General features: G+C 36.5%; 1 protein-coding gene across 1 annotated transcript; it reads left to right on the forward strand.

Moving 5' to 3' along the window:
- Nucleotides 1-1,670: 1,670 nt before the first annotated feature.
- Nucleotides 1,671-8,436, forward strand: LOC107814809 (signal peptide peptidase-like 1). Its single transcript, XM_016640267.2, has 4 exons — nt 1,671-1,929; nt 2,303-3,231; nt 4,967-5,188; nt 8,103-8,436. The coding sequence occupies exons 2-4, from the start codon at nt 2,434-2,436 to the stop codon at nt 8,217-8,219; spliced, it is 1,137 nt and encodes a 378-aa protein (XP_016495753.1). The 5' UTR covers nt 1,671-1,929; nt 2,303-2,433; the 3' UTR covers nt 8,220-8,436.
- The last annotated feature ends 4,426 nt before the right edge of the window (nt 8,437-12,862 follow it).

The following is a 12,862-nucleotide window of genomic DNA, read 5'->3' on the forward strand; positions in this document are numbered from 1 at the left end:
TTGCACGCTGCAACAGTGTTATATGATTTGGATTGGGTTGCGCGCCGCAATAATAAAGAATAAGAGTGGACATTGATTCGTTACTGTTTCCTTATTCTTACTGATGAGATATTTTAGATGGTATTTATGCTTTTCGCCTGAGATTCTGTTGGTACTTGATATTCCCCGCACCATGTCCCCCTTCCCATCTTTAACTGCTAGTTTCCGTTATTATTACTTGCCGTATATGCTTTAACTGCACATGTTTATTTGGTAGTCTTGTCCTAACCTCGTCACTACTTCGCCAAGTTTAGGCTCGACACTTACCAACACTTAGAGTTGGTTATGATGATACTACACTCTGCACTGTGTGCAGATCTCGGTACCGGAGCTTTTGGACCATAGCGAGGTTGCTACCTTCAGTGGAGACCCGAGGTAGTCCTGTAGACGTCCGCTTCTATCTTTTATATTCTGTTTTCATTTACTTTAGAGATAGACTTGTATCTTTCTTTTCAGGCCATTGTTTGTAGTATTCGTAGATGGTTCGTGATATTGTGACACTTGTTCTGGGTAGAGTTGTATTTTGGATTTTCGCACTAGCATTTGGTTAAACTATCAGACTTCGTCTTCCGCATTTCTTTTATTATTTTTATTATTCCGTTGTTGATCGTATGTTGATTTAAAATTGTTAAAAGGTTAAGAAAAAGGATAATAAAATCTATAACGCTCGGCTTGCCTAGCTTTCACGAGTAGGCGTCATCATGACTCCCGAGGGTGGGAAGTCCGGGTCGTGACACTCTCATTTTTTCTAAATGGATTTGGACAATATAATACATTCTCAAATTAAATTAGTAATAAGATATTATAATACGTTTTCAAATTAAATTAGTAATAGGAATTTTTAAGAAGTATATCATAAAAGTAATAGGATTACATGACTAAAGATATTTACATGTTCAATTTTATATGAATTAGACAACCCGAAAGTAATTATTCTAATAGGATTCCCAAAGGCAATCATGTAGAATTTCTAACGTGTAGTATTATGTCATAAAACTAATAGGATTATAAGACTAATATCTAGAATTCTGGTTATATCTTTTTATTATGAGTTATTATGCTTAATATTATAAAGTTATTTTTGTAAACTGACATTGTATTCATGCTTTAATAATAATAATATAGATTAAATAGAAGTTGCATAACTTATCGCTGAATTAGCATATGAGATGAAGATATTTAATTTCTCATGGGTTATTTTAAAGACTTTACCTTTTATGACAAAATAAATAAGTTACCCCTTGAACTATGGACTAAATTTTTATTACATATTTTTTGCAGACGAAAATCATCTTATACACTCAACCTTTTCAGAATGTGACATGAAGATATTTAATATCTCATGGACTAATTTAAAGATTTTATCTTTTTTATTTACGGGTTACAAAATAAAATAATAATTATTATAAAGTACTACAAATTTATGGTATTCTCTTATCCCATAAAGGTCTCATGGAATCATTTTCTAAAAATAGAATTTAAACATTAATTTATTCTGTAGGATAAAAATAAAATTGGTTATAATTAAATGTATCTTTTAAATGATTATAAATATTCATTCCCATTATAATCATCATCATTATTATTATTTATATAGCTTAGCAAGAGATTCAGCCAAAAATTGGAAAGGCATGAATACGCTGGCTAATATGACAGATATTTCTTTTTACAGGGTCATTGTACAATATGTCCCAAGTAGATGAGCCCAATTGCTAAATTGGGCACTAAAGATATTCCCGTTCATTCACCATAGCAAGTCACTTGATTCACTGAATCGTTTCGAAATCAGAGCTGTCTTCACTGTCGAAACTCGAAACACGTTCGATAAAGAAGGGGAATTTTGGGGTTTTGTTTACAAAGACGAGTTCAGTCAAATTCTTCTAGTCCAAGGTAAGTCCACATTAGAAAGATCTCCTGAATTCACTGTAAAAGAAAACCCCAATTTGTATTTTTATTTTTATTTTTTATATAAGTCATTACATTTTCAGAATTATTATCATCAAACCTCTGTTCATGGGGTATTCTTTTGCCTTTAGTTGATTGAATAACCGAAAGTGTAGTTGTCGGTGCCGATTACGTGTTATCAGATAAAGTTTATTTCATCTTGTTAATGAAGCTATGTTGAAATGAATCTATGGACCTTTTTATTAAAAATATAAAAATAATATATGGATTGGTTTGTGCAAATTATGAACTTTCTGGCACTGACTTATACTGATAATGCCGAATGAAATTTCATCAGTTTAATTTTTTGTCCTTTCAGGCTATTGAATTTCTACAAAGTATCTTTGAGTTCATGAAACAAGGAAAAGTGTTTGATTTTTAACGTTATTAGTTCTGAAAAAGAAGCGTTTACAGGCAGAATTAGGAAAAGTGTGAAACTTTGTTAAAAAGATGGAGCCTTTGTGGAAGTTAGCTTATTTGCTTGAACCAGCACCCGTTGCTCTTATTCTGACTGCCATAGCTGTGTCATATGGATCTGCATTCCGAGCTCTAAACTATGGCAAGGAGATGGAGAAAAATCGTGATTTATCTGAAGCATCAATCACCTTAGACAGGTCTCAGGCTCTTATGATCCCGATAGTGAGCTCATGCAGCTTGCTTATGATGTTCTATTTGTTCTCTTCTGTCTCACAAATCCTTACAGCGTTTACTGCAGTTGCCTCGGCATCGTCTCTTTACTTTTGCCTATTCCCTTATATTGCCCAAATCAAGTCTCAGTTCGGTTTAGCTGACCCTTTTGTATCTCGATGTTGTTCCAAGCCGTTTACTAGGATCCAAGGGCTTTTGATGTTGCTATGTGTTGGCACGGTAATAGCGTGGCTTGTCACTGGGCATTGGATACTGAATAATTTGTTGGGCATCTCTCTTTGTATTGCTTTTGTGAGCCATGTACGCCTTCCTAACATTAAGATATGTGCAATGCTCCTTGTCTGCTTGTTTGTGTATGACATATTTTGGGTTTTCTATTCCGAGAGATTCTTTGGCGCAAACGTCATGGTGTCTGTGGCAACTCAGCAAGCATCCAATCCTATACACACGGTGGCTAATAGTTTGAGCCTTCCAGGATTGCGGATGATAACCAAAAAACTAGAGTTGCCTGTCAAGATTGTGTTCCCTAGAAATCTATTGGGTGGTGTAGTGCGTGGAAATGCTGCTGCTGACTTCATGATGCTGGGTCTTGGTGACATGGTAAATATGTTTCCTTTTTATGAAACAAGTACATGTGTTAGTCAATATCTCCCTCTATACTGCTCTTGTTTTGCACCTTATTTTTGTTAGAGGGGGAGGCACAAAATGGAACACTTCAATTCTTCTCAGTGACCGGAGTTTTCCTCATTGATAAAAAGATATTTGCATATTGATGCTTGAAATTCCCAAAATTCCCCAAAAGATCTTTGTTTACAACTAAAGACATCAGTAGTTATGCATAGTTGAACCATATCCAGTTCAGGCACAAAGTTTCATGTTTCAGGCAGTAATCCTCTTCATTCACACACTCAACAACATAATATTTAAGTAAAAGGGAATATAAGAAAATTGTGTGTAGTTGAACCATGCATTGCAGTTGCCAAAAGTCTAGATGAGTTCGGTGGTGTGATGAACAACAGGACCCTTTTCAGTATAGAGCTACGGCAATGTAGTGCTTACTCAGAGGTGTATTGAGAAAGTGGGATGCAATATGACTAGAGCAGTGTAAACTGCTTAGAGCCTTGGGATTTCAGATACTTTTCTGTTGGTTAAGTGAATCTTTGGGGTGCAAACAAGACTAGCAAGAGAAATGATTCACCTGTTTCTGGCAGGGGTTTTAATATTGGCATTGGGGGGGGGGGCGCAAATTTGGACTTATTTTGTTGTGTTGTTGGGTTGTGTGTACCTTCTTCCTCATTGTCACTCTCTTTTCTTAGTTTCTTGGTCATAAGTAAATTTAGCTTCTTGTTGACTTACTTCTTTACTCTTCACTATTTCTTTTTTTCTTTCTTTTCATTTTATTATTTTTTGGGAGGAGGAGGGGGTTCAAATTTACTGCCACAAGTACGACGTCAATTTAAGATAGTTCCTCAAGACAGTTTTTACTGGTTTTGTTTATGCAACTGCAAGGTAGTGTATGCAAATGCAACAAAGTGCATACTTGCTCCTTTCTATACTATATGATACACATTTAGTGTCTACATAGTATAATCGATTAAGTGTATTACTTTGCTTGTGGCTAAAGTATTGAAAGTAGTAGTTTTAAATTTGTGGAAGTTATATAAAATTGAATTATCATTATTAGTGTGTCAAACATATTGGGAGATGCCGCAAATAAATATTAGTATGTCATAAATTGGGATAAGATCAATATAACTTTTCTCCCTAATCCTACATTGTGCCATGCAACTTTCACCACCAAACAACACACTACAGGTTTGTCTAGTAATAATTGTGTTTGTGCAGAGAATATTTATGCTGACAGTGAACCAAAAATGAACCAGGTTTAAAATCTCACGACCTCTCTTTTCTTTTTCCCTAATTCCTGGATTTTTGTGCACCTGTGTCAGAGCAAAAACACTAGGTGCATTCTTTCCATCTGCCTAAGCCTTGGTGGTGGGCAGAGTTATCCGAGTTGCCCGGTACCTGTGTTGGTTTGTAATAGCAGGTACCTGGTGGAATAGTCGAGGTGCACACAAGTTGGCCCGGACACCACCATCATCAAAAAAGAAATTGCTTTCAGAGGTAGTTTCCTGACATTCAATATTTGGTAGCTAAGGATGAGTGCATATACATGTATACACATTTACGTTATAACGTGTTGAGTGATCACATGAAGTTGATCCTACAGATTCTTTTGTTTGTGATTATTCCTTCTGGATGTGATACTGTCATTACTTTGTTGTTAAAACAATTTGACGTGGACTAAGCTTTCATTTGTCATATGTATTTTCAGGCTATTCCCTCTATGCTTTTAGCATTAGTTTTCTGTTTTGACCATAGAAAGAGCAGGGACTCCGGAAGCATCTTGGATATACCACTTCCAAAGGAGGATATATCATCTCCAAAGGGGTTTAAGTACATATGGTATGCCCTATCAGGATATTCTGTTGGACTGGTTACTGCCTTATCAGCTGGTATTTTGACCCACTCGCCTCAACCAGCACTTCTATACTTGGTATGTTATTTTGATCTGCTATTTTTGCATGAAGCTCAACTTAGCCCTCCCATTTACTGGCGCAAGTCTTCTTCACTTTGTGGGGTTTTTAAGAGTAAGCCAAGTAAGACAAACCACAGTTCTGGCTGGTTGTTAGTGTCGAAAACGGCATAAAGGTACACAGATTTGGGAAATGAAGGGTTTTTTCCATAGTAGAGGTTTTCTAAAACTCATTCTTATTCGTAAACATCCTAGAAGTCTCTGATCAAAATAAAAGGACTCCCGAGGACATGCACTAATACTTTTTGCACCTCTTAATTCTACCACCACCGTTCTTGTTATTGAGGTCCCAGGTCTTTTGACACACCTAAAACTTCACTTACTACCTTGTTGATGCGAGTTGTCATTTCCTTTACATGATATCTATTTTAGCTTCAAGTCTCATGCTTAGGCCTCGGTAATTTTTTGGTAAGTTTGAAGTCTATTGGTTATGGTTAGGTTTACTCTCAAAATGAAATAGATTCAGAATTAAGGTAATCAATGAGAAATATGAAAATAAGAGCTTCCGTTCGTAAAATTTGTGTCGGAGTTATATAAAAAATTCACTGACATAGTGTATGTCCATTGAGGTTGTTGTAATTTTCGTAGTTGTAAGAACTTTTTTCTCATGATTGTCTAGCTTTTTATATATTTATTTTTGGATATGACATGAATTATTAAAGATATCTGTGTGAGACACAATCTACTAATTAATCTATTTCTTTCAAATACCCCACTAGAAACCGATCACAATTTCATTTTCTAATACGTCTTTTTTTTGGGGATCAATATCAGCAATGTAGCTCATCTAAACTTAATCCAAATTATAGAGCTACGACACAATCAAACCCCTACGAACAAACTGTTGAATTGAATCGTACTAGTCTCTGATGGGGGTTGTTACTCATTTTATTTATTAAAAGTGTAGGTGGTAGTTAAAGCCAAATCATAAATTAATTTTCTTATTTTAAGAAAAGTTCTTTCACGGTCAAGATTGTCATTATATCTACCCATCTACACGTCCATTCAGATCCTGGTAAAGATGTATTAGTGTTTTGAGATTTATTGGATCAATGTATACATTCATTAGCTACGTCTAACTAGTTTGATTGGTTGTATGAATCCTTTTTATTTTAAATCAAGAATCGGTTGTATGAATCCTTTTTATTTTAAATCAAGAATCGGTTGTATGAATCCTTTATATCCATTCCGCTCTATTTAGGTCACATCATTCAGATTCTAAATAATTTGTTTTTCTAGATAATTATGGGTTCTCTAAAAGGAGATTCTATCTCAGACTTCTCCCTCTTGATTTAAAACTATATAACCGAACTAGAAGGACTTCTAACGAACACGAATCCTAACGAATCTTACGGCTAAGCCTTCTTCCTAAGGAATTACTATTGCTTATATGGATCCTATGTTTCCATTATGTCCTGTTTTATGTAAATCTGTATGGATTTTAAGACTGTTGGGTTTTTTGGAGACGACTTCCTTGCATATAATTTCAGGCCTATCTTATCCTCTCTTTTTTGTAATATCAATTATCATAGTATCGCGCCTAAGGATTGATGCATTTGGAGGTCTACCTAAATGTGCATTTGGATCAATGTAACAATATTGTTCCGGTATTTAGGTTTAGTTTCCTCGTTAATCCTATTTGTGGAGCAGTTGTACTAATGATGTTGATTGTTGATTGTCTCTTTTCACCATACTAGTCGTAACAAGATAATCCTTTGGTCCATTCTCCTTACTTCTACAAGTTTATCTGAAGTCCTAGTTCTACAATGATTCGCACTCCGTTCCTGCTTTTATTGTGTCCCATAATTCCGTAATTCATATCTTGTTGCCACTATGTCAAGCCTTTATCTGTCCTTTTCGTCTCTCATTGACACGTAAAATCAGCTCTCGTCCTCTTTAAGGTATAAACTAATTTGACTTTCCTGTCAATTCTATTTTCCAACTACCTATTCGAACTCCGTTCTCTTGGATAGCTTTTTTTACTTCCATAAGTCAATAAGATGCAGGAATCATTTTTTATTTAGCACCATATCCAGATACTGATCTGTGGGGCTATCTGTTTTGCACCACTTAATTGTGTGTGAAAACCTAGCTTATACTCCCTGAAACTCACGTGATACTATAACAGAATGCCTTGCTTATTTGATACTACACCACCATAACAAGAGGACTAATTATAATATCACTATTTTTACCGTGGTTATCAACCTATCACAACTCTCCTCCGGTAACTAGGCTTGGTCGGGGCATGCTTTGCGAAAATCACGTAGGCAGAATTTTGTTTCCTTTCTTTAGTGGGAACTTCAACAAGGGTTTCTTCCTACAGACTAGAGAAGCACTTTAGAATTAGCCAGAAATTGGAAGCGTGCATTCTTTTCCAATACAGTGAAACGAGCGTCACAAGTGGCTCTCTCACAGCATTGCGGTGGTGTCCAACCATCGTCAATGTGGGTCTTGGGTATGGCTCTTACAAGATGCCTAAGATTTGCTCCTTTGCTTTCTACAGAAAGAGTTTACATTGCACATATCTTGTCCAATAGATACTTGGTGTTTAAAGTCCAGGAGTGCTAGTTAGTCCTTGGAGAGCCATGTTAAGACACGAGTGACACTATGTTGAGTTCAATGCTGATGAATTACTAGCCAGAGACGAGTTTTTGCTCTGTGGACTCCAACAAAAAGTATACGACTAACTACTTGCATAAATCTAGAACTTAATGACAAGTTATTAGTAGTTTATTCATGTCTATCTTTTACAAATCTCTTACTTTTTGAGGATCTCCTCTTATGGTGGTTTAAGCACTTTTGTTCCCACAACAAGCATGATCTTATCTGGTCCCAACACTGTTTTCTGCCTATCTTGGATTGACTAAAATAGGTACCATCAACTTTGGGGCCCATAATTGTGATTTCGTGGATGAGAAAGGAGCTAGCAGAGCTGTGGGAAGGATCACCATCAAACTTAAGTGAGAAAACTCATTTCACAGAAGTCTGATCGCTTGCATTCCTTGCATGAAGTATCAGCTTGGGATGGCGCGGTGAAACCTGTAAATTTACTTTGGGATAATTCATCCCCATCTATTAGACATTTACGGCAATGCTGCCACTTTAAAGTCTTTTGGATATTTACAAGGCTGCCAACTGAGTCTTGAGATGGTGACAAACGTCCGACTTATATTTCAATTACAAGTGTTAATCTTTCTTTTAGTGAAGTTACATTGCGTTTATCCCTCCCCTTCCCCCGTTTTTTCTAGGGTAAACTGGTACTGTTTGTGAAGTAGAAGTGGAGGCCATCATTTTTTCCTTCCTTTTTGGTCCATATGAATTCACCTGGTACTAGTAGCTTTTATCAGGGAATTAATAGCTTAGTAACCACATTAGCAGCGCGCTTGTGGGAGAGCACGTCTTGCCCTAATCCTCACTGTTGTAGCCCTGTTTGTAATGGTATTATACCGACTGTTACATTGAGTTTGGACCCAGTCGTAGTAATTCTTTGAAATAATCTTTGGACCTCTAAATGGTCTTCATCATGAGAGACATATTGCTTCCGAGGTTAATCAAACAAATTGTTATTGTTAAACGACGGATAATAGATGATGGCCCCTAGTTAAGAAATAGAAAAACGCCAATAAGTTAAAACTTCTTCATCTATTAGGATGGTTTTAGTAGTATAAGATTTCATTGCGGGACAATTTCAATAACTAAACAAAAATATGCGGAGTGTTAACACTTCGTAAAGAGTTCGATGAAATAATCAAACAATTTGTTCATATGAGACAGGTAATTTAGAATCAGCTATCTGGGAATATCTTTTATTATTTATGAATATCTTTGTCATTTTAACTAAGTGCATGATTAATAGAGTAGTTTCGCCCTTTTCGTAAAATGAATGGCTAGGTAACAACTTCGGTAAGGAAGAGACAGCTTCACAACGCTGATAAGAAACTGAAATCTAAATATTGGATGTGTTTACATGCTACAATCATAATTTGCCAACTTCAAACAGTAATTTGCACGATAAAGGAGTAATCTGTGTTGAGAAGTGTATTCCATAAAAGAGACTAGTTGTAGAAGAGTAGTTTAGTCTATTTGATTGTATAGTGCTAAGTGAGGTCGGTTAAAGAATTCGTTTGGATTAGCTGTCAATTAGTCGATGTATATATATTTGTAATGTCAGTTACAAAGATAACACAATTTTATTTTCACAAATTCCTCTCTCTAACTCTCAGTGCTCTCTCGTCTCTCCCTGCTCTTCATTTATGATTAGGGTTCATCTGAATTGATCCCTTGATTTCATCATGGTATCAGAGCCATGAGCTTCAGATTCGAACTTGTGGATTCGATCTTTGTCTTCTGCCTCTAATCTACTTAGTTCTCTTTCTCACCTCTAGCTCAATTCTCGATTTCAATGGCGGTTGAAGATCTCGGTCATGTCTAAGGCATCATCTGATAATGAATTTGAAGAAGGAATTACAGTCGCGGTTACTCACCCTCTCTATCTTGCCCCAGGGATACTAGTGGTATCTCTTTGATCTCCTTTCAATTGACAGGCTCCGATAATTACTTAGTGTGGTATCGCTCCATGCATATTGCTCTGTTAGGCTGGAACAAGCTTGGAATGGTGGATAGAACTTGGAAGAATGAAAGATTTCGCGACAAGTACTGGTACCAATGAGAAAGGTGTAATGCAATTGTATTGTCATGGTTAATGAACTTTGTGGCTCCAAATTTAATTAACGGTATTGCTTATGCAACAAATACTCATGCCGTCTGGGAAGATCTTAGAGAAAGGTTCAATAAGGTGAATGATACTCGCTCATTCAATCTACATAAAGATATCACAACCCTAACTCATCTATCTCTGTCTATTACTCAAAATTAAAGGACATATGGATGAGTTTGATGCCTTCCCCTGGTTGCGATTGTCCAAAATCAAAGGACTTTATTGTGTTTCTTCAAAGATTGAGAGTGTATCAATTTCTCATGGGACTTAATGACTCGTACATGCAAGCTAGAAGTCAAATTCTATTAATGATTCCTTTACTTACTGTCAACCAAGCTTATGACATGCTTATTAGTGATGAAAGTCAAATAGCTATAACAACTACTACATGTATACTTGGGGCTACTCCTATTGTGAATATGAATGTCAACAACTTTGAGCCCTATATAGCTCCAGACCTGGCAATAATCAGAAATTTAAGAAGAATTACAATGTACAATGTGAATTTTTCAAGATTAAATGGCACATCAAGGAGAACTGTTACAAAATTATAGAGTATCCCGCTGACTTCAAATTCATAAAGAAGGGTAGTTTAGGTGGTAATAGTGCGAATTAATAACTCCGAAAATTATATTATTGATGTATTGACAATAACACAATGAGTTCTATATATATATATATATATATATATATATATATATAATACATGGTCTACTCCTACTGCATATGGGATTAGGGTTATTTACATATAACTATTTAACTAACAAACTAACATTCCCTCTCAAGCCGGTGCATATAAATCATATGTACCGAGCTTGTTACATATATAACTAATACGAGGACCAGTGAGGGACTTGGTGAAAATATTAGCAAGCTGATCATTCGACTTCACAAATTTTGTAGCAATATCTCCTGATAGCATCTTTTCTCTGACGAAGTGACAGTCAATCTCAATGTGTTTTGTCCTCTCATGGAACACCGGATTTTATGCAATATGAAGGGCAGCTTGGTTATCGCATAAAAGTTCTATCTGACTGATTTTACCAAATTTCAACCCTTGAGCAATTGTTTGATCAAAATTAGCTCACATGTTGCTATATCCATTGCTCGATATTCTGCTTCTGCACTAGACCGAGCAACTACATTATGTTTCTTGCTCTTCCAAGATACCAAATTGCCTCCTACTAAAACACAATACCCAGACATAGAACGTCTATCAGAATGTGTTCCTGCTCAATCAACATCTGAGTATCCAACGATTTGCTCATGACCTCGATCCTCAAATAACAACCCTTTTCCTAGAGCCAATTTTATATATCGAAGAATGCGGACAACTACATCCTAATGACTATCACAGAGAGAATCCATAAACTGACTTACAACACTCATAGGAAAGGAAATGTCAGATCTAGTCACCGTGAGATAATTTAATTTACCAACTAGCCGCTTATATCTTATAGGATCGCTAAGCGGCTCCCCCTGTCCTAGAAGAAGTTTAGAATTCGGATCCATCGAAGTGTCAACAGGTCTATATCCTTTCATTCATGTCTCCTCAAGAATGTCTAAGACATACTTCCATTGTGAGATCACAATACCTGAGTTAGACTGAGCGACCTCAATACCCAGAAAATACTTTAGTTTGCCCAGATCATTAGTCTAAAAGTGTTAAAAGAAATACCGCTTCAATTTAGTAATACCATCCTGATCATTGCTGGTAATAACAATATCGTCAACATAGACCACCAGATAAATACAGAGACTTGAAGGAGAATGCTGATAAAACACGGAGTGATCATCTTCACTACGAGACATGCCAAACTTCTTGATAACTGTGTTGAACTTACCAAACCAGGCTCGAGGAGATTGCTTTAGACCATAAAGTGACCGGCGGTGGACTGATTCTATCTTAGCCATGAGAGAGAAGGTATCACTGTAATCGAGCCCAAATATTTGAGTATATCCCTTGGCAATAAGACGGTCCTTAAGTCGATCAACCTTGCCATCCGGACCAACCTTAACTGCATAAACCCAACAACAACCAATAGTAGATTTACTTGAAGGAAGTGGAACAAGCTCCCAAGTACCACTCGTATGTAAAGCAGACATCTCGTCAATCATAGTCTGTCGTCATTCTGGATGAGACAATGTTTCACCTGTAAACTTAGGGATAGAAACAGCACGTAGAGAAGATATAAAAGCATAATGGGCGATGACAGACGATGATAACTTAAACCGACATAATAAGGATTAGGATTAAGTGTGGTCTATATTCATTTCCGAAGTGCAATCGGTGTACTAGGAAGAGACAAGTCCGCAGTAGAAGCAGGGTCAGGTGTATGATGTGAATCAACTAGGCCTGATGCTGGGCGCGGACAACGACGATAAGTCAAGAGTGGTGTTCTAGTGGCTAGGGATATGAGAGGAGCAACACTAGACTCCTTAATAGTTGGAATGGGTAAGACTTTTTTGCGGAAGGTGAAGGAGGAGCTATAGTAAACTCCTCAAAGGTTGGTATAGGTAAAACCTCAGATATATCAAGGTGGTCAAAAAAGGTAAAGAAAGGTTTAAACTAAAAAAAATGTGACGTCAGCTGATATAAGGTACCTACAAAGATCAGGTGAGTAACAACGATATCCATTCTGAACACGAGAATAACCAAAGAAAACACACTTGAGAGCATGATGAACTAACTTATCTTTCCCAAGGGCTAAGTTATGAATGAAACATGTGCTCCTAAAAGCACGAGGGGGAAGAAAGTATAAGGGTGACTGGGGAAACAATACTGAATACGGAATCTGATTTTGGATTGGAGATAAAAGAATCTGATTAATCAAATAACAAGCTATGAGAAGTAGATCGCCCCGAAAACGCAACGGAATATGAAATTCAATGAGAAGTGTGTGAGCAATCTCAAT

Source organism: Nicotiana tabacum, chromosome 6 (genome assembly GCF_000715075.1).
Source record: "Nicotiana tabacum cultivar K326 chromosome 6, ASM71507v2, whole genome shotgun sequence".
Classification (NCBI taxonomy): Eukaryota; Viridiplantae; Streptophyta; class Magnoliopsida; order Solanales; family Solanaceae; genus Nicotiana; species Nicotiana tabacum.

Coding starts and splice junctions, on each gene's coding strand:
- LOC107814809 (XM_016640267.2), top strand. CDS start 2,434: ATGGAGCCTTTGTGGAAGTTAGCTTATTTGCTTGAACCAGCACCCGTT. Junction 3,232..4,966: donor TGCTGGGTCTTGGTGACATG/GTAAATATGTTT, acceptor ATGTATTTTCAG/GCTATTCCCTCTATGCTTTT. Junction 5,189..8,102: donor AACCAGCACTTCTATACTTG/GTATGTTATTTT, acceptor TGACTAAAATAG/GTACCATCAACTTTGGGGCC.